Source organism: Colias croceus, chromosome Z, assembly GCF_905220415.1.
Source record: "Colias croceus chromosome Z, ilColCroc2.1".
In the NCBI taxonomy this organism is placed as follows: Eukaryota; Metazoa; Arthropoda; class Insecta; order Lepidoptera; family Pieridae; genus Colias; species Colias croceus.
In genome coordinates, this window is record NC_059568.1 from 10,457,319 (window position 1) to 10,478,140 (window position 20,822).

The window sequence follows — 20,822 nt, forward strand, 5'->3', positions numbered from 1 at the left end:
TGTGGCTGTAAGCCAATATATTTTTCTTACAAACAGCTACAGAATTGCCAAACATATTTTTAGAACCAAAATGCATCACTTAGTTAGCTACTTTTATCTTATTTACGCGCGCACATTATGCACAGTTATAGCTTTTTGTTTTATTGCCATTCACAACAGGATTGGGCTTAAAATAACACACAAAGATATTTATCAAGTTTTATTTATTTTCAGAAATATAGTGCTACTTATCTTAAAACATTCATAATTATTAATAAATAATTATTCAAAATTATTAATTCCGTAGAAGTCGTAATTCGGCATTAATTAATATCGTAACAATGAAGCATTACACCAATTATGTTTTATGTTATCAATTAGACAATATAATATATGAATGTAGTTATATATTAGAAGTAGTTTTACACATAAAATAGTTACATAGTATATCTTATGCATATTATAATCTAAGTAATAATATTTTTAAACGTCAACATATTTGACTGATTTAAATCTACTGCCTTAATTTCGATCATGCAATTTTTTTTTATTGTATATCTAAGACATTTTACATCCATTTACGACAAGATTTTACAATATAAATAGGTATTTTACGACTCTAATTGAAAATACAAATATATACTTAGAAAAAGAATTATCTTTTTAATACAACCAAGAAAATAATTCGATGCATAATATCATAAAGAATACAATTAATAGACTTCTATAAAACTTACATAATTTGAGCCGATACATAACATACGTTTTTATGATTGAAACTGTTGAGCTAATAAAATAAGCAAAATTGCTTAAGCGAAATAAAATGCCGCCAAATGATAAGTAGTAGCACTAAACTTAACACAGGTAAATATAACAATTCTATGGAGCTTACAACTACTAAGAGTTTAAGAATATATAAATATATTATACCTTTTACAAAATATCTAATACTTATATAACGTAACCTCTAAATGCTTTCCATCATTAATAGCTGGTGCCATTCCATACCCATTCCCTTAAAACTAATCTTACCAACTATTTGATCAAAATATTTTGATTAAAATTGACCTAATTTTAATAAAACCATCTCTGAGGAAAATGCCCACATCTAATCCTAACCCTGCATGCAAATAGTTTATAAATCTAGACACATAAAATATAGAGTTTGATTTACGAATGGTATATCGATTAGGATTACTTTAAAACATGTATATTGTATAGACAAAATGATTTATGGACTTAGTACTAGGTAGACAATAACTCACATGCTACAACGTAATATATTAAGATATGTTGCAGTAATATCAAATTATCTACATTATAAACTTATCACTTAGGAGATATTCAGTGCTGAACAACGAGACGGGATAAAAACGCAAACAATACACGCCTACACTGTCCTTTGGCACTTCCTAGACCTAACATCAACTAGGAAATACTTTTAAGTACCTGTACAAACACCACACTACAATTTTCAATAAAATTCATCCAAAAATTCATCCTTTAATGTCTCTTTGTAATAAACTGTTTACGATTATTATCACGTTTCGTTTTTCGAGACCGTAAGATAATTTTCACTTATCAAGTATACAAAATATAGAAACTTATTTGATTAAAAAGCAATATAAAAATACAATTGCTCATTTGTAAGTCCGTAAAGAGTAGCAAGAAGCGCAGTTCATTTGAATAGGCAGTAAATGTGACAGTCGTAAAATTGTAGATTTCTTTTAAATAAAGAAAAATAAATAAATAATAATAAAAAAAACGTAAACATATTGTATTTGCACAGTTCATTAAAATTAGGGGTCTCACACAGGGACACATTTAACAAGAGTCTAAAATAGAAAGTCTATTCGGTCGCATTGTATTGTCGCAGTACACCGAGAGGCGAGATATGTTAATGTGAAGTCACTCCCACGCCTTCATAAGCACAATCATTGCGCTTTAAAAGAAGACCAACCCATAAGTTGATCAAAATTTTAACGACTTTGCAATTAGTCCCAAAGTCGCCTGGGCCTTGTCGCCGTTGAAGCGGCGCAGCTCATTGATTGCCTGCAAAAAATTTACATTATATATTATATAGAATAAGTATTTAATTCATATTATACAACGTCTTTACTCTTTCACACTAAAATGAATCAATTACAAATATACATATTATATGTATTTAAGTCACAATAGGCCGGAAAGTCATGTATTGGTGTTAGTTTATAAAACTGTATTGCATATGCATCACCATTACAACATTAATATCAAAATAAAAGCCAGTCCCATACATAATCATCCATATATTTTATCTACACTCTAGCATAACAATGATTGACGTTACTTATGGCCGGTTTCACCACTTGCTGACAGTGTCCCTGATAGCCTATTTATACTATTTACACTTTTGATGTATATCTCCATACATTATCTGTCATTTTAATCGACAGATAGGCTAAACAGAACACATGCAGAAGCTGTGCAAGCGGCCGTGAGAATAATAAAAGTCTGACCTGCTCTCTAGTAAAGCCGAGATTCACAATCTCTTCAACCTCAGTCTCAGTAAACATGTCCGTTGGTAGGATTGTCAGACTCGGGTCTCCTAGACCTAGTTATAAATGTGTATGATAAAATAAATTCAACAATTCAAAGAATTTTGACAAATTTTCCAAAATATTTTGAAAAATGCTTACTTCATTGCTTTGGTTACTTCACGAAACATATCAATTGATATATTCCGATTAGATATACATATTATAAAACTATGTATTTTGTTTTAGATATATGTAATTATAAAAAGTAAGAAAATGGCGTACAGACTAAGGGTGTCGTGAAAATATATCGTTGTTATATGAGAAGTCCTCGAGTAACATACATATATATTTTCCTAGTGTTACACATTTAATTTTATTAACAAACTAATAACGACATATTTATCATCAATAAGAATACAAAAAATACATGTCTTGTTATATTTTAATTCCAAACCATACAAAATACTGCGGAACATTACATACGTCGACTGTCGATACCTATAATAAAAATGTATGACTAGCCAATGAACTAAGCAAGCAAACGGTCGATTAGTACATGAGTCAGAAATTGGGTTATATCAAGCGACTAATGCGATAATATGAGGGTAAATGAACATTTGGTGAGATCGAAGACGAGGGTCATATTTACCAGCTCTTTGGCTACTTTGTCCAGTACCAGACGTCGACTGACCACTGTGCGTGGACCGTGTACTTTGATTTCCAGCCTCTGTATAAGACACATAAAATTAATGATCCGTTCACGTGTTCATACACTACAGACCCAGACGTTACAGTTACTACGAACAAAGCAAGGATCGAAGATGAAATGGAAATGAGAGGCGAAATACACAAAGATGAAAGTACATTGGTGCAGATGGTGAGAGTACGTTAGACGGTGATGAGAAGAAGCGAAGGAAAGCAGTCAAGTTTTGGAAGAAAACTGACTAACGAACTAATCGTGTCAAAGAGTTACACAAGAAACGAAGAAAACGTTACTAGGTCGTTATCTATTCAATGATGAAAATCGATACTCGAGCTTTTACACGAAAGGATTAGATTCGTTAGCGTAATAACAGCGGATTAATCAGACGTATAGAGCTCGAATAGTAAAAGGCATGTTCATTTGCTTAATGGAGATTATAGGAAGATTATTGGATAACTTTGATGTATAAGAAATTTATCGTGAATTCTTAATGGTATAATTTTATATTTTTTGCCGGTATCCATTATTAGAACACATTAGAATTGACGTAAATATTCACGAAAAACATGATAAACGAATATTCAAATACGTATGCATTAAACTACGATACGAAACAATGAAACGCGAATAAAATACAAGACATTGATTTTGATTTGATCTAACAATATTATGGTCATGGAGAGGTCTTATCAATCATTTAAATTGATCGTATGTCACGAATCACGATGTTTGTGCGTTTGTGCATCATGAAAAATCGAGATTTATACGAATGCATTCTAACTATCTTAATACTTATTTATCCACATACGCGACAATTTTAAATCTAAAAAGCAATTTCACACAAATAATAACAAAACTACAAACACTAGTGAACTAACATACCCGTTTTATATTTGAACACTACACTGCTATTTATCCTGGTCAATATTTTAGTTGAGAAAACACCATTCGGAACACGTGCAGCCAATAACCGTTTGTTATTTAGTTATTTAAGAACATTCGCATTAGAATAATAGGAAAGCATGTTTAGTTAGCAGCCAATGAATGAAAGGTTGCCAAGTATAACCAGACGTAGTATTTATTTCAGTGCGTAGTACTGTTTCGTACTATTGTTTATTATTTATAAAATACCATCAATTATTGGTTTCAAAGACACTGGTTATACATTTCGACAAAGTTAGCAGTATACAGCTAGTGAAGAAATGCAAAGAGCATTAAAAACGTTTTGCCAAACCACCACCCGAAGTCGCAATGAAATAGCCCGACCATTTTACGATTTTTATTACTTGTATCATGCAATGTAGATTTGGTGAAACAATAGATGTAATATATAGATTAGTGTGTATATCTCGTGTTTATTTCTTTTTCCTCCCACCTTGTCTTGATTTTTCAAGGGCTTCTCTCATGAGTCTATCCTCATGGTCCCGTACGGATTGGTTGACGATCTCGTCTTCGGAGACTCCGGAGAGTCGAGCGCAATCCGGCAACTCGGACTCGGGCAAGAATGGCGTCTCTGTGCCGGTTGTGCCGATCAGCAGCACGTTCCTCTTTAAATCTATATTGCACTGGATGGATATGAAGAACCTTTAGGTATTCTGCTAAATTATACGCAATATATATATTTTTATTTTAAACTAGCTTTGCGCCCGCGTATTCAAAGGATAACCTGGAGATACAGCGTACAGTTCTCGTTCCCGGGATTTCCGGCATAAAATCTATCCTGTGTCCTTTCTAGGTTCTTAAACTGTCTATGTAGGTATGTATACCAAATTTTATCCAAAATCGGTTCAGAAGATTTGGCGTGAAGAGACAGACAGACAGATATACTTTCTCATTTATAACATTAGTGGCAATAGTGTGAGCCCAAATACGAAGATCTTTAGAAGGTTTACTAATTTCTTCAGCACATATTTGTTCCTTTTTTAGGAACATAGACTTCTATGTGAGTTTAAGAGAATAAGAATGTACTCAGGATAATGATACTGAGATTGTATCGACTTAATTCATTTTTATGAAATCTTTGAAAAAAATAATTATTTATGACTATAGTATGATGTTTTATTTCACCTCAACCACGGATTAGTAAATTGTTACTAATAACTTTACTGACAACATTAAATAAATGGAAATTTTCTTATTAGAAATATACTTTATTAATATTATATGTGATAAAGATATTTTCCTTTGATCGCATGTTAAAAGGATGAACGTTTAATATGCGTGTATGCACAGCAAATCCAATAACATTTATATATTCGAACGTGTGGGCCGTAATAACAAGCTAAAATCTCGTTTTAACGACAGCATTTCTAAAAATGCACTTCATAAATCTGAATTCATACGATTCGCTATATATTGTGTATTTGAATATTGCACTTAATAAACGTGAACTTTTCAAAGGGAAAATCGTCTTATGCTAAGCCCGAAGCAGATAATATTGCGTGGGAAACGTTCGTGCTTTGAGTTCTAAGAAGATTATTATGTTTGAGAATATGTAATGGAAAATCTTAAGTCCGTAAAACGTTTATCCGATCTGAAAACTATGTAGTATAGGTAAATAAATATTCGAACTTTACTTCATTTTTAGACCATGTTACAAAGTCATTAAGTTTCAATATTTAAAACAGAAAAGTGAATTCAATATAATTAATCACAAGATAAGCTAAACTTTGTATTCAACTTTATTATTTTAAACACTTCGATAAGTATTGTTTTTGTTCAGTCATTATTATAACACGATTATCAAAACGAAAAAAGGCGTTATAATTATAACCGCCTTGATAACTTGTTAAATATATTTTGTACCTCGTCATTGCAATCGTTTCAATCTTTTTATATGAAAAAACACAAGTTAAATACATGAAATATGTAAAAAAAGAACTTAAAAGTGGAAAATTTTCAAAAAAATAACTACAACTCGATGAAAGTTAAATACCTGATGTCTTTTGAGCATGTCGAGGCCGAGCAGCATGTCCATCGGCTGTTCCTCAAGTACGGAGAATGACGTAGTGAGGAAATCCTTCTCGATTCTCATCTGCACCATGTGTATACGGCCTATGATTCTTTGTATGCCGACGCCTTTGGCAATGCCCGCCCATCTACAAAGTTTTTATTACGATAATGCAAATACGCAATCGACTATTTTGGGCTCGGCCAAATATAGATTTAACAACAAAAATTCAAAGTCATCCATTGCACTCGCAACGCAAATGAATCATTATGTTTTCATACAATGTGAGGTAAACAAACTGCAGAATTCGTATTGTGATACACAAAGAAAAATATTCGCATTTTAAATTGCATCTTAGCGTATGCATTAAATAGATTTAATGAAGTCCTGACCTTGTGTCAACGAGACGCATGATATTGCATCTCTCGGCGCAGGCAGCCGACATTATTGTGGTTTGTGCTCCCGAATCAATAAATGCCTTCACTGGAAACCTAAAAACATCAAATACTTAGTATTCAAATCTCATAAGTTTCTAAAAATTAATCCGTGTTTTAATACAATATTAATGCCAATTGAAAAAAAGCAAATGTATTTATCGTGTTTAAAACACATTAAGAAATTAGAAATCTTCGATATTATATAAGATGCACGATATTCACATATTAACTATTAAGTACTAGCATTCCACCCGCAGCTTCGCCCGCGCAGTCAAAGCAAAACCCGCATAGTTCCCGTTCCCGTGGGATTGCCGGGATAAAACCTATCCTTTTTCCCGGGGTAAAAAGTAGCCTATGCTCTTTCTCGGGTATCAATATAATATATCAAAATATAATATATCAAAATATCTCTATACCAAATTTCATGCAAATTGTTTCAGTAGTTAAGGCGTGGTTGAGTAACAGACAGACAGACAGAGTTACTTTCGCATTTATAATATTAGTATGGATTTTACAAAAAACATTAATAAGTTACCCATTAACATGGCAGTTAATATACAGCATGACCACAGTGCCGAATGTCTCCGGATTATATTCCATAGCAGCTTCCATGTTAGCTTCTATGTTTTTCTGTCTGATCTCCTCAGCGATCATTCTTTGTGCTTCAGTGTCGAATGGGTCTGAGTTCATCATCCTAGACATGAACGAACCATTTATTCTTGGCCTGATGTCAGTTTGGAGATTTTTTTAAATAATTTTATGTTAGAATAAGTGAATTGTAAATTCCTTGAAATAAATGTCTCTAAACCTAATTATCTTAGAAGTAACCTATCACGACATAATTTCCGCCGCCGCACTTATTTGCTCGCTAAACTCTAACATTACTGCACCGACTTCATTCCGAGATGGTTTTAGAAAAAAATGTATTTTCGTTTATTTGAAGGTACATTACTACTTTGTTCATCTTTGTTTTACCGGCTCAACGGCCACTCAGCTAAGTCAGCCTTAAAAATAAGTGTTATTTGGAAGACATTTTGCAAAACCTATTAATGCAAAAAACAAAACATATTTCTTTTAAGTATGCGGTTTCCCAAGACTGTCCAATTCGAAAAGCAGATATTGTACTTCGTGAGTTTGATTTCCTTGTTGATTATTTGGAAAAGAAAAGTTAATTTGACGTAATTAAGAGTATTGGGCAACGTATTGGGTTTGAGATAGAAGCCATACTGTTTCTGATAAGGAAAATTAAAGTAAAGGAACTTTATTAATTTCGTATTTCTTTCAAAAAAATTGTCATTACGTAATGATCGGTAATTAAATATTCTTAAGGTTTCTTTTATTACCAGCCTTAAATATCGGCACAAGGCTATGTAAAGAGAATTTGGAAAATTCCATTCCATTAATTATATTATTTATTCCAACTTAGACTTATTTATTTATTTAAGAGTTGTCTAGTCCTTAATAAAATAATTGTATTCTTTAACATATGGCATTAACTAGTAACCATCACCATGTGGGGCTAAACTGGGTTAAGGAGCTGGTTATATGACACATTATTTACTTGATAATTCTGAATATTAGAAATTTTAACACATTATGAAGATTTTAAAATTAAAACATTTCAGATTATTTTATCAGTTACTAGCTTTCCGTCTGCAGCTTCGCCCGCTTTGTCTAAAACTTAATAAATGATATACTAAAACATTTCGGATATCACTATCTATTTAAAAAAACGCATCAAAATCCGTTGCGTAGCTTTAAAGATTCAAGCATACAAAGGAATATAGGGACAAAGAAAGTGCCGTTGTTATATACCTACTATGTAGTGATTAAACTGGTAGTCATTATGTACTGTGGAATTATAATGATGATTTTATAAGGCTCCACATCCTTGGTTGTTTTAGGAATTTATTGAATAAGTACTCTATTATCATATTTATATTTTTTTTTACTTACCTATGTTATTGAATATATTATTTCTTTTATTCATAATATGTTATATGTTATGTGTTGATTTAAATAATAATATAAATCTTGTTGCCATACATAATAATAAACTACATTAAAAAAGGGCAAAATATTTTTCCATGTAGCAACACCAAAAACTCTCATGTATTGAGTGATATAATATAGTCACCTTATTCTCTGTTGCTGACGTTCAGTTCTAGCAGAGATTTGTTCGCGTAGCACTGAAGCAAATGTATCTATGGAAACAGTCAATTGAAAATGATTATTGCGCTGTTGTGTTTACATTTAAGCAATTTAAAATAATTTATTGTACCAAAGAGAAAATTTACATGTGTATAAATAAAAAAATCAGACAAAAAAAGCAATATAAGAAGCTCCATTACGTTATTATTTGCATCAAAATATTTTGATTACTTTTTTTTTAAATGATGATAATACAGTTCAATTATAACAAGGAAACACAAAGACAAATACAATATTTATATTTTAACACAAGTCACCCTAATCTTATAAGGGCCACTATTTCAATCCTTGGTAAAAATTTATCCGTCCTATAAGTATTAGAGGTAGCAGGCACGAGCAACTTTGTCTCCACAACAATTTTGTCTCTCCCACCCATGGGCTAGTATGAAAGTGCGCGCACGTAGCGACGCAACAATACAATTGATGGGAGAGACAAAATAGTTGCGGAGACAAAGTAGCTCGTGCGCGCTAGCTCTTACACAAACATTTTAAAATGTCACCTGTAAATTGTCAAATACGGACAATTTATTAATACATTTTTGAAATGGTAGTTTAATATGTTATTCAATGAATAAGTTTTAACCACGGAATGAAAAATCAGCCCTAAGATAAATTTATTCCAGTGTTGATATCCAGTTAATAATTATACTTATGTGTCACATTGACTTGGTAACTTCATATTGTATTTTGTTTTTAACCTTGTGTGGCCAATGTTTTTTATTAATACTTCAAGATAAGCCTGCTTGCATATATCTTATATTGTATAAATAAATTTTCAATAACAATGAAGAAGTGACAATTGTCATGTTGTAGTTAAATAAAATGGGGAAGAATGAAATATAATTATTCAGTAAGGTAGTCGGAGCAGTTACTAAAAACTCGCGTTATATCTAGTTACGCTTTGATAAATTATAGACAAAATGTTCACATTCGTGATATGAAAGTTGTCTGGATCCATCGTTTATTATGATTTATGTGCTATGGATTACAATAATAACTAATTTAAAAAAAAGGCCTAACAGGGCAGCACAGAGTGAACAGCTGCTATTATTAGTTCCATTAAACAAAGACAGTTCTATAAAGTATGTATGTAGGTTATTTTTTGTAAGGATCTTTATTGGGCTTTCTAATGTTGTTGAATATGTTTTTTGGTTAGCTCGTAAAGTACTATCACATTTGCAGGACTGTTATGGATATTTTAAAAATTCTGCTACTTATTGTCAGCCTGGAATGTGCAGTATCAATTCAAACAAAATCACATGCATATAGATATGACATCAGCAACATAAACCTAATAAAGTCAGAATAATATAGAGAACATTTAATAATTTTATTAAAAAATTAATATGAACTTACCTAGATTACCACTAAGCAGTGCATCAGCTAAGCGAGGATTATTTTGCTTGAGCAAAGCCAATTGATCTGGGTTAGCCAGAAACATTTCGCGGATAATGCGAGGGTCTTCTTCTACTGGAGTCGTAGCTCGTGTGGCCATTGATGTGCTTGCTCCTGTTGGCACTCGGATATTACTAAAGTCTAGATTGGCTAGACCAGATGGGAGTGCTGTAGACAATAATACAACAATTTATTTTATATTTTTTATGTAAAATGCATCTATAATTAATTTTTTTGACATGTGAAATGTCATTTTTTTTTCTTAAATGTAGTTTTTGAGCTACCTACAAATTTAATAGTGCGTGAAAGGAGACAACAGCTAGTCACGCAATGTCATATAATATGACAACAACAGAACATGACAATGCAATTCCAACAACGTATAGTGAAATCGCGATAATTTTTTTAATTACCTACCTTGATTTGCATCGCTGTTATTCAGATTTGGAGCAGATTGCAGCATGTGAATCAAAATGATGACATCTCCGTCGTTTACCCCATGGTCTTTGAGGGACTTTTTATCATCAAGAAGAGGTTTCCCATTAAAATTAAGAATTATGTCTTTAGCTGAGAATCCTGATTCTATTTCGCAGAATGCTTTAAAATTTTCTAATTCCAGATCTTCAGATACATCCAAGACGAAGATGTCGTCGTTTAACGTGGTCACTGTGATTTTCATTTTGATTTTGTGCCGAGACTTCGGATGAACTGTTTAAACGGTGGCAGGTTTGTGATATTTATATTTCGGGAATGACTGTCCAAAACATTGTAGATTATACGCCACTTATAAACACATCGGCCAGCCGAAGAGACACAGACACGTACAGTTTCCTTCAAACTGATTTTTATTAAATATGTATAGGTAATATTATCTTTTAGCTGATCACAATGTACCAAACTTAAATGGTCAATGGCACCTACAGTAAGAACAAACTGATCACTGATCGACTTCAAAATTCAACTGGTACAACTCATCGAATGAATTGATCGGTGATCGGCTTTGTAGTTTGTGCGCACAGCGCAGTACGCACTACGCTTCATTGGATTTTTTATTTTTTATCTATGGATAGTTTTTCTATGTTGGTACTCCATTTATAATCAAAATTTATTGCCCTATTCAAATTCAGAGCACTAGGTATTGATTTTCTCAAGCTTCGTATATATAATTGTATAAAAATATAAACATTTTAGATGGAATTATCATTTTTTATGAAATGACTTATGCTGATAATATTTTATAAGAGTAATTGTTATCAATTTAATTAAACTTTACCAGTAATGCATTAAAATTTGTAACATATACTTAAATAACAGCTACTGCAAATTAAAGAAGCTCTACGTAGGTACTCGTAGAATATAATAGAAAATTAAAAAAAGAATTAACGAATGTTGCCATTTAATAGAGCAATAATGTTTAAGCTACAAAACGGCAATTTTAAGATTTTTAATATGGCAGTACTTTTAACTAAATTTGTCAGAACAACACTGGTTTGCGACTGTGGTTTGCGAATTCGCGAGAAAACTCAAGGAAATCTTTGTTAGTCGGTCCGCTTCTTTTTGTAGATGAAATATTAAACTTGTCGCATTTTACGAACTCAAACGTGTTTATTGTGTTTTTGTAAATGGACTATAAAATCGAGTTTTGTTTTCGATATAACTTTGGCTGCGAATAAACACAAATTGTTTAATTTACAATGTGAAATCTACGGACTGACGAGTAATAATGGTGAGTGCGTATACTTTTTTTTTGGATAGAAACTCCAGACAAAAAAGTAAATAAACACAGTGATTTGGGATATGTCCTAGTATGGATACCTATGCATATGTGAAAAACAAAAAACCCTTTCGCTTTCCAAAAATATCTTATCTGTTAGGTAGGTACCAAGAGTTCATAATAAATTTAACATTGATGTTTGTAGACAAAGAGAAATAGTTAGTGGATACCTAATAATAAAGCTTTACATATTATATACTTACTTAAAAAGTTTAAAAATACAGTTGCATTTAATTACACTCTATTTACACTCCAAATCCACCAATTCTAATTGTCATAGCGGGGAAGCAAAATTAGTCAAATAAATTCATATTATGAGAAGGTCCTAAAAATTGAAACTGCTGTTAAATCTAGAATGAAGATTGATTAATAGATAAAATATTATAATCTTGTACCTAGTAAGTTAAGTTATTTTTTAAGAGAGGATTTTGATCCATATTGCCGTGTCCTAAATAAATTTATAATGAACTAGCTTTCCGCCTGCGGCTTCGCCCGCGTTTTCAAAGAAAAACCCGCATAGTTCCCATTCCCATGGGACTCCCTGGATAAAACCTAGCCTATATTACTCGTGGATAATGTAGCTTTCAAATGGTAAAAGAATTTTTAAAATCGGTCCAGTAGTTTATGAGCCTATTCATTACAATCAAACAAACAAAGTTTTCCTCTTTATAATATTAGTGTAGATAAATTGTTTCATTTTTAAATATATTAAAAACAAAAATATTACTTACTGTTATTCCTTATTATTTACTTCTTACCTATAAAATGTTTTTTTCAGCTTTCTAAATCCATACTAATATTATAAATGCGAAAGTAACTCTGTCTGTCTGTCTGTCTGTTACTCAATCACGCCTAAACTACTGAACCAATTTGCATGAAATTTGGTATGGAGATATTTTGATACCCGAGAAAGGACATAGGCTACCTTTTATTGCGAAATATGTACCACGGGCGAAGCCGGGGCGGACCACTAGTATAAAATAATTTTAAAGTATGTATCACAATATACAGATACATACAGTAAGGAAACTTCATACAAAATTTTCGAAATGGCTCCTCCCCCATAAAGCGTGTTTACGAGGGTATTGAGGGGATCGATAGTAGCGGGTGACACATCCACAGATTTTGAATATTAGACCGGACTCTCAGTGGAGTTTCGTTTGCAAAAATAGCGGACCTAAATCTGACTTCTGATATATATTGTATAGATCCCAGACATCCTATAGACAGATGTTGCCAACCGGTTTTGTGGTCCCCCTCCCCCCACCCCGGTAATTAAATATGGCATACAAAGAAAAAAATTAAAATTTCCAAAACATGCCGTGTGGGGTATCAAATGAAAATGAATGAATTGAATCGTAAACAATGGACTATTGTTAATTATTTAAAATAATCAGTTAAAAAATATATTCATGAGTTTTCAATCTATAGTGGTTTAAAGTTAACTCAAAAATGGAGCATTTTCGTAAATATTCTAAAAAATCTTAGAGAAGGTGTAAGAAATTTTATAGTATGCTATATATTCGTGATCTTCTCAATAAGCTCTTTCATTTGATACCACACACGACATGTTTTGGAAATTTTTATTTTTTTCTTTGTATACCATATTTAATTACCGGGGTGGGGGAGGGGGACCACAAAACTGGTTGGCAACATCTGTCTATAGGATGTCTGGGATCTATACAATATATATCAGAAGGCAGATTTAGGTCCGCTATTTTTGCAAACGAACATCTCCTTGGAGCCTGCTCTATATAGTATGGAAAAAAGTTTAAAGTGATGTCAATTCACATTAAATAAATATCGATTGTTTCAGTTTGTAGCCCTTTCAATAAATATATTTGTAAATACCGTATCTGACTACAAGTTAAAATGAGACTATTTTTTAATTTCTATAGATATGCATGAGTTTTAATTTTAGGTTTTTATTTTCTATCAAAATGATAGCTACAAATAGTCAATATTAGGAGTCCATTCTGTTTAAAGATCGCATCTATTTTTACGCAATCTAGAAGAGCACAAAAATCAAAAAAAATTGAAACCTTAAAAAATCTTGTTTAAATTTATGTGCATAATTACGTAAATATTAGGGAAGAAAAAGATAGATATTATAATTATTGTATTTTTATCGATACGTGGCGTCTCCACTTTGTCAAGCACTAAGCCGGTCAAACTATTTTCTTTTTCTTCCTAAAACAAGAAGGTAGAGGTTCTATGCTCGTATAATAATATTTAATTTTAATTTATTTTTGCATATTTTGTGTTTTTTTATTTAATTTAATTTATCGTTTTAAAAATAAATAGGTATACCTACATACAAGTATTGTAAATTCTGGTTAAAAATAATTATTGAATATATGTATAATACAAATATCAAGCATTATAAATAATTTATGTACATTAAAATATAGCCTTCGGCGTCCATAACAAAACAAGATTTCGAAATATAGCACTGATAAAAACGTATTTATTTACTTTTACAAGCTGTATTAATTCGGATTGTTTCTTCTTGTAAATTCATATTTAGGCTACACCATTTTTGTATTTTAACGGGTTTTAATCTCAAAATTACCACAAAATCAACTGTGAAAAAAAGCAAACAGAAACATACAGGCCGAATTGATAACCTCCTCCATTTTTGAAGACGGTTAAATATCAAAAAGGTAACAGCCCTATAGCTATACGTCATAATTTCATCGCAGGGGCTTAGTTTCCTAACTGTATGTACGTAGTATATATCTGTCAACTGTGTATGTATTTTCTAGTCCTCAGTAAAAATCATAATATCAATCACTTTGATAACTTTGAAAATCTATACTAATATTATAAAGCTGAAGAGTTTGTTTGTTTGTTTGAACGCGCTAATCTCGGGAACTACTGGTCCGATTTGAAAAATTCTTTCGGTGTTACTTTATGACCAACAGGGGTGGAGCCACGGGGGTGAAACCGCGCGGCAGCAGCTAGTTTTATATATAGGTAGATTTATAATTTACATTAATAATAAAATTATTTACTTATTAACAATTTTACTTTGTATACCTACTTACATACTGCTTGAGGATATAAATATCCATACTAATATTATAAATGCGAAAGGAACTCTGTCTGTCTGTCTGTTACTCAATCACACCTTAACTACTGAACCAATTTGCATGAAATTTAGTATAGAGATATTTTGATACCCGAGAAAGGACACCCCCACGGGAACGAAAACTATGCGGGTTTTTCTTTGACTGCGTGGGCGATGCCGCGGGTGGAAAGCTAGTATAAAATAAATTTGTATAAAGGTGCATTTATTATAATTATATTACTTATTTACTTGATGCATAATAACTGTAATTACAAGTAATTGAGCTGTGAAACATAACCCAATTCATAATAAATTTTGAAATTAATGAGAATAAATAAATGTAATAAATTTTTGCAATTATTTTATAATTATTCATATTTTCATGATGATATGGAATGTGAGATACACGAAAGTTACTGTTGTTAAACTGTTCACAGACTCTTGAAGTGAACAAAACAACAAAAAAATGGCATTGAAAGAAGTAACTAATTCAAGGAAAAAAAAACAGGACCAAAATACCTACCTACTACACAGTTTTCAAGTGTTTAGAGTTTAGACCAATAATAACATAGTCTTAGTGCTTGAATACAATTTAAAGCATTGTAGGTAGGTATATCGGAAGTAAATTTCTTATATCGGAACTATTAAATTAAAATATTCTCATTAAAAACTGGTAACTATATAGTTATATTTTTCTATAAGTGTAATTTCATACTTCAATGCTATATCATTGACAATAATGTGATCTGGTGTCGATTCTCGCTTGATTAGAGATATAATGTTAATCGTAAATAATTATCTAGTTTACAATTTAATTTACGACCAATTTTAAAATGTTATTCCTAACTAAAATTAACTATTCCGGAATCATATTAGGTACCTATTAGGTGGAATTAAAACTGCGAGTTTTTAAGAGAACTTGTACCTATTAGAAAAGTATATATTTGAGATGAAAAAATGATTTTCACAGGTTTTAGTTTACTTATTAATGGATTTCTTAATTAAAGACTACTTAGCGTATGCTACAAGTTTTAAAAATTTAGCGCGGATAATAGGTACGCGAAAGTCACGGTAATCGTACAAGATAAATGTAGAAAATTGATATTTTCTCGTTTAGTACTATAATATATTATTATTAATACTAATAGTTAGGTTAAAGTTTAATTGTGAGTACTTTGATTCGACTATGATCGACTATCTTATGACCCTTATAAAACAAATCAATCGGTATGGATTTTAGCATTGTACGCATAAACCTTGGGAGTAATGTTCTTGGAGAACTGTAAATGGGTTTTCAAGCTTGTACTATAGACTTATTTATAATGATAATATGCCCTTTAAATCATATTTTTTTAAATTACCTATATTTTGAACTAGCTTACCCACCGCGGCTTCGCCCGCTTTGTCTAAAACCTAATCTACACTAATATCATAAAGAGGAAAACTTTGTTTGTTTGTTTGATTGTAATGAATAGGCTCAAACTACTGGACCGATTTTAAAAATTCTTTCACCATTCGAAAGCTACATTATCCACGAGTAATATATGCTATATATTATCACGCTAAGACCAACAGGAGCGGAGCCACGCGGGTGAAACCGCGCGGCACAGCTAGTAAATTATATACTAAAACCCTCTTGAATCACATGAGATAGGGACAGAGAAAGAGACTTTGTTTTATACTATGTTGTGATAATATAAATACAAAAATATAGCTGAAATAGGTATAAGCACAGCTTACAGCTTCGCCCATCAAAGAAATTTAAAAAGGAGCCTATATCACTCTACAAGGCCCTAACTTACCAACCTCTATAAAATATACCACAAAATTGCTCCTTGGGAGGTCTATGTGATACACAAACAAACACTTTATCATTTATAATATTAGTGATAAATCATACCAGTAATATCAGTTCTTACTATGCGAATCGGCGAATTGGATTCATTTGTGACGCGTTAAATGGTACTTCATAAGAATTATTAATTAATTAAATCTATACTATAAAAATGAATCGCAAAATGTGTTGGTAAGCGCATAACTCGAGAACGGCTGAACCGATTTCGTTAATTCTTTTTTTATAATATTCCTTGAAGTACGAGGATGGTTCTTATGGAGAGAAAACGTAAACATGTACCACGGGCGAAGCCGGGGCGGACCGCTAGTTTATAATAATAATAATCAATTTAAGTTTAGAAACTGTTTTATTTAAATTCAGTTAAAATGAGGCAAAATAAAATAAACCGTTATTACAAACATTTCCAACATATGAACAAAGGCTTTTTCCAAGTAACGGATCATAAATAAATCCAGATTAATAATAGTTCTAATCTTTCTAGTCTTCACGATAATCACTTGCCTTATCACTTATTATCCTGCTATTTATTTTATAAAAACGATGCAACCCTTCCTTGAGAGGAATTTCTTGGAGAGAGGACTTAAGAGAATTTTATTTTCAGACATCAAACATTTAACACTACCATCGATACCAAAAGACGCATCATGTCTTCAGTCGGGCAGCTAGTACCACCTGTGACACGGGGTCCTCCCAACATGACATACAAATTCAATGGGCCCCATATAGAAGGCTCATTCTGCACTTCTATAGATACCAATTATGATCCAATTATAAGCGTTATATGCGCGATGTATATCGTTTTTGGTATTGTTTACTCTCTTTTCGGTAAGTATCATCCTATACCAAAAGTAAAAAATCTTATGAGTAAGCTTCTGCAGTAGTCATACCGTAAAGTGACCATATTCATTTTTTTTAGGTTATCGATGTTTTAAAGCAAGCATGTTTTTGACTGGATTCACATTTGGTACTGCTGTTGTATATCTCATCTGTCTTCAAGAGTACTTGATGCCACCTTATGGGAACGTCGGTATGTATGATTCAAAATTAAGTTATTTAAGTATATGACGTTGAAACTTGTAATTTCAGCAAGGTTGCACAATACGAAAGATAAATTAATTTGCACGCTGTATATGATGACGAGAATAAGTGCTCATTTACACAGGGTCAGTAGACAAGTCAGTCGCGGCGCCGAAATTCGGCGCCGCGACTGACTTTAACTGTTTACATAGACTTCAAGCAGCTCCGTCACGCTGGAACCCGCTTTAAAAAAAACCTTACTTTTTTTCAGCCTATTTTACCTACAAACGATGCTAATAAATGTAGTATAGGTCAATTTTTTGTAGTCTTATTAGTTACTTAGAAAACATCATTGATATCGTTCGAAGTAAAAAATATAAATAATAGCGTGTTGATTAGTTTTGGAATGGGTTCCAAATTGATTGTAGTTTATTGTAGTGGCAAGAAAATTCTTTATTTGCGTTGTTTTATCTCAAATTATTGCAAGAAGGTCACAATAACAAGATTTAAAAAAATAAATAACACTTGTTCAAAAACTACAAACGATGCTAATAAATGTAGTATAGGTCAATTTTTTGTAGTCTTATTAGTTACTTAGAAAACATCATTGATATCGTTCGAAGTAAAAAATATAAATAATAGCGTGTTGATTAGTTTTGGAATGGGTTCCAAATTGATTGTAGTTTATTGTAGTGGCAAGAAAATTCTTTATTTGCGTTGTTTTATCTCAAATTATTGCAAGAAGGTCACAATAACAAGATTTTAAAAAATAAATAACACTTGTTCAAAAACTACAAACGATGCTAATAAATGTAGTATAGGTCAATTTTTTGTAGTCTTTATAGTTACTTAGAAAACATCATTGATATCGTTCGAAGTAAAAAATATAAATAATAGCGTGTTGATTAGTTTTGGAATGGGTTCCAAATTGATTGTAGTTTATTGTAGTGGCAAGAAAATTCTTTATTTGCGTTGTTTTATCTCAAATTATTGCAAGAAGGTCACAATAACAAGATTTTAAAAAATAAATAACACTTGTTCAAAAACTACAAACGATGCCAATAAATGTAGTATAGGTCAATTTTTTGTAGTCTTATTAGTTACTTAGAAAACATCATTGATATCGTTCGAAGTAAAAAATATAAATAATAGCGTGTTGATTAGTTTTGGAATGGGTTCCAAATTGATTGTAGTTTATTGTAGTGGCAAGAAAATTCTTTATTTGCGTTGTTTTATCTCAAATTATTGCAAGAAGGTCACAATAACAAGATTTTAAAAAATAAATAACACTTGTTCAAAAACTACAAACGATGCCAATAAATGTAGTATAGGTCAATTTTTTGCAGTCTTATTAGTTACTTAGAAAACATCATTGATATCGTTCGAAGTAAAAAATATAAATAATAGCGTGTTGATTAGTTTTGGAATGGGTTCCAAATTGATTGTAGTTTATTGTAGTGGCAAGAAAATTCTTTATTTGCGTTGTTTTATCTCAAATTATTGCAAGAAGGTCACAATAACAAGATTTTAAAAAATAAATAACACTTGTTCAAAAACTACAAACGATGCCAATAAATGTAGTATAGGTCAATTTTTTGTAGTCTTATTAGTTACTTTTTGTAGTCTTATTAGTTACTTTTTGTAGTCTTATTAGTTACTTAGAAAACATCATTGATATCGTTCGAAGTAAAAAATATAAATAATAGCGTGTTGATTAGTTTTGGAATGGGTTCCAAATTGATTGTAGTTTATTGTAGTGACAAGAAAATTCTTTATTTGCGTTGTTTTATCTCAAATTATTGCAAGAAGGTCACAATAACAAGATTTTAAAAAATAAATAACACTTGTTCAAAAACTACAAACGATGCCAATAAATGTAGTATAGGTCAATTTTTTGTAGTCTTATTAGTTACTTTTTGTAGTCTTATTAGTTACTTAGAAAACATCATTGATATCGTTCGAAGTAAAAAATATAAATAATAGCGTGTTGATTAGTTTTGGAATGGTTTCCAAATTGATTGTAGTTTATTGTAGTGGCAAGAAAATTTTTTATTTGCGTTGTTTCATCTCAAATTATTGCAAGAAGGTCACAATAACGAGATTTTAAAAAAAAAATAACACTTGTTCAAAAACTACAAACAATGTAGTTGATTGTAGCTAAACTCATATGTTTGTAGTGGCCTCTAAACCCCTGTAAGCAATAAAAAACAAAAAATTTAGTGTTCAATAAGTTAATATATTCAAAACAATTATGAGCCTTGGATTTCGTGTCGTTTGTAGTTTTATTATTAGTTGAAATTATAAAAAAATAACAAATAGTAGTACTAAGTTATATCACATATCACTCTTGTAATTGCATATAAATATTTATGATTATTTTATTACATAAAATAGCATATGTATTGTTTTTTTCTTCATTAAATCTTTTTTAGACACTACTTTTTTCTTAGAGCTGCTGGAGATTCCGTCATGAAGTTCCCATTTATTGTTGCTTCTACGTAAGTAAGGTCGATAATGACCAGTTTCATTGATATATATATATATATATATATATATATGCTCTATGGCACCAACTAAAATGTACGTATTATTTAACACTTCTAGCTCAGCAGGGATTTGTAATAACGAAGTGCCAGAATTCGGATCCCTTTTGAGACTATTTTGATTGACCATACTTGTGAAGAAAACTTCAATATCAATCCATAGATGATTACCGGGTTGAAAGCTAAGATCATTTCTAATGTTACAAGTATGACACCGTCGTACATTTGATTCTAGATATTTCAATAATGATTGCTGTAGTCCTTGTATCCCATTATTTGTCAAGGGTTCAAGATGTGTAGCTATCACAGGTAAGGTAGATGAGCTACTTTTTTCGCAGTTTACACAGGTTGACTTAACGGTTAATGAAG

At 31.3% G+C, this 20,822-nt stretch overlaps 2 protein-coding genes across 5 annotated transcripts in view; one reads left to right on the forward strand and one right to left on the reverse strand.

The window, feature by feature from the left end:
- Positions 1-186: 186 nt before the first annotated feature.
- Positions 187-11,225, reverse strand: LOC123704977 (protein DDI1 homolog 2). Of its 4 annotated transcripts, XM_045653502.1 has the most exons (10): positions 10,612-11,225; positions 10,156-10,362; positions 8,726-8,792; positions 7,124-7,282; positions 6,544-6,642; positions 6,137-6,299; positions 4,577-4,766; positions 3,148-3,225; positions 2,478-2,572; positions 187-2,031 (listed from the first exon to the last, which is right to left on the reverse strand). In XM_045653502.1, the coding sequence occupies exons 1-10, from the start codon at positions 10,871-10,873 to the stop codon at positions 1,951-1,953; spliced, it is 1,401 nt and encodes a 466-aa protein (XP_045509458.1). In that variant the 5' UTR covers positions 10,874-11,225; the 3' UTR covers positions 187-1,950. The 4 variants fall into 4 exon arrangements, with proteins under 4 accessions (XP_045509458.1, XP_045509459.1, XP_045509460.1 ...); XM_045653503.1 differs by lacking the exon at positions 3,148-3,225; XM_045653504.1 differs by lacking the exon at positions 2,478-2,572 and having other exon boundaries at positions 10,612-11,224.
- Positions 11,226-11,693: 468 nt separating this feature from the next.
- The window catches only part of LOC123704978 (transmembrane protein 198), a 31,754-nt gene continuing 22,625 nt past the window's right edge, over positions 11,694-20,822 (forward strand). Inside the window, exons 1-3 of the mRNA XM_045653506.1 lie at positions 11,694-11,920; positions 17,495-17,718; positions 17,810-17,920. Coding sequence (XP_045509462.1) covers positions 17,538-17,718; positions 17,810-17,920 — 292 coding nt within the window. The 5' untranslated portion in view covers positions 11,694-11,920; positions 17,495-17,537. The remainder of the gene's footprint in view (positions 11,921-17,494; positions 17,719-17,809; positions 17,921-20,822) is intronic.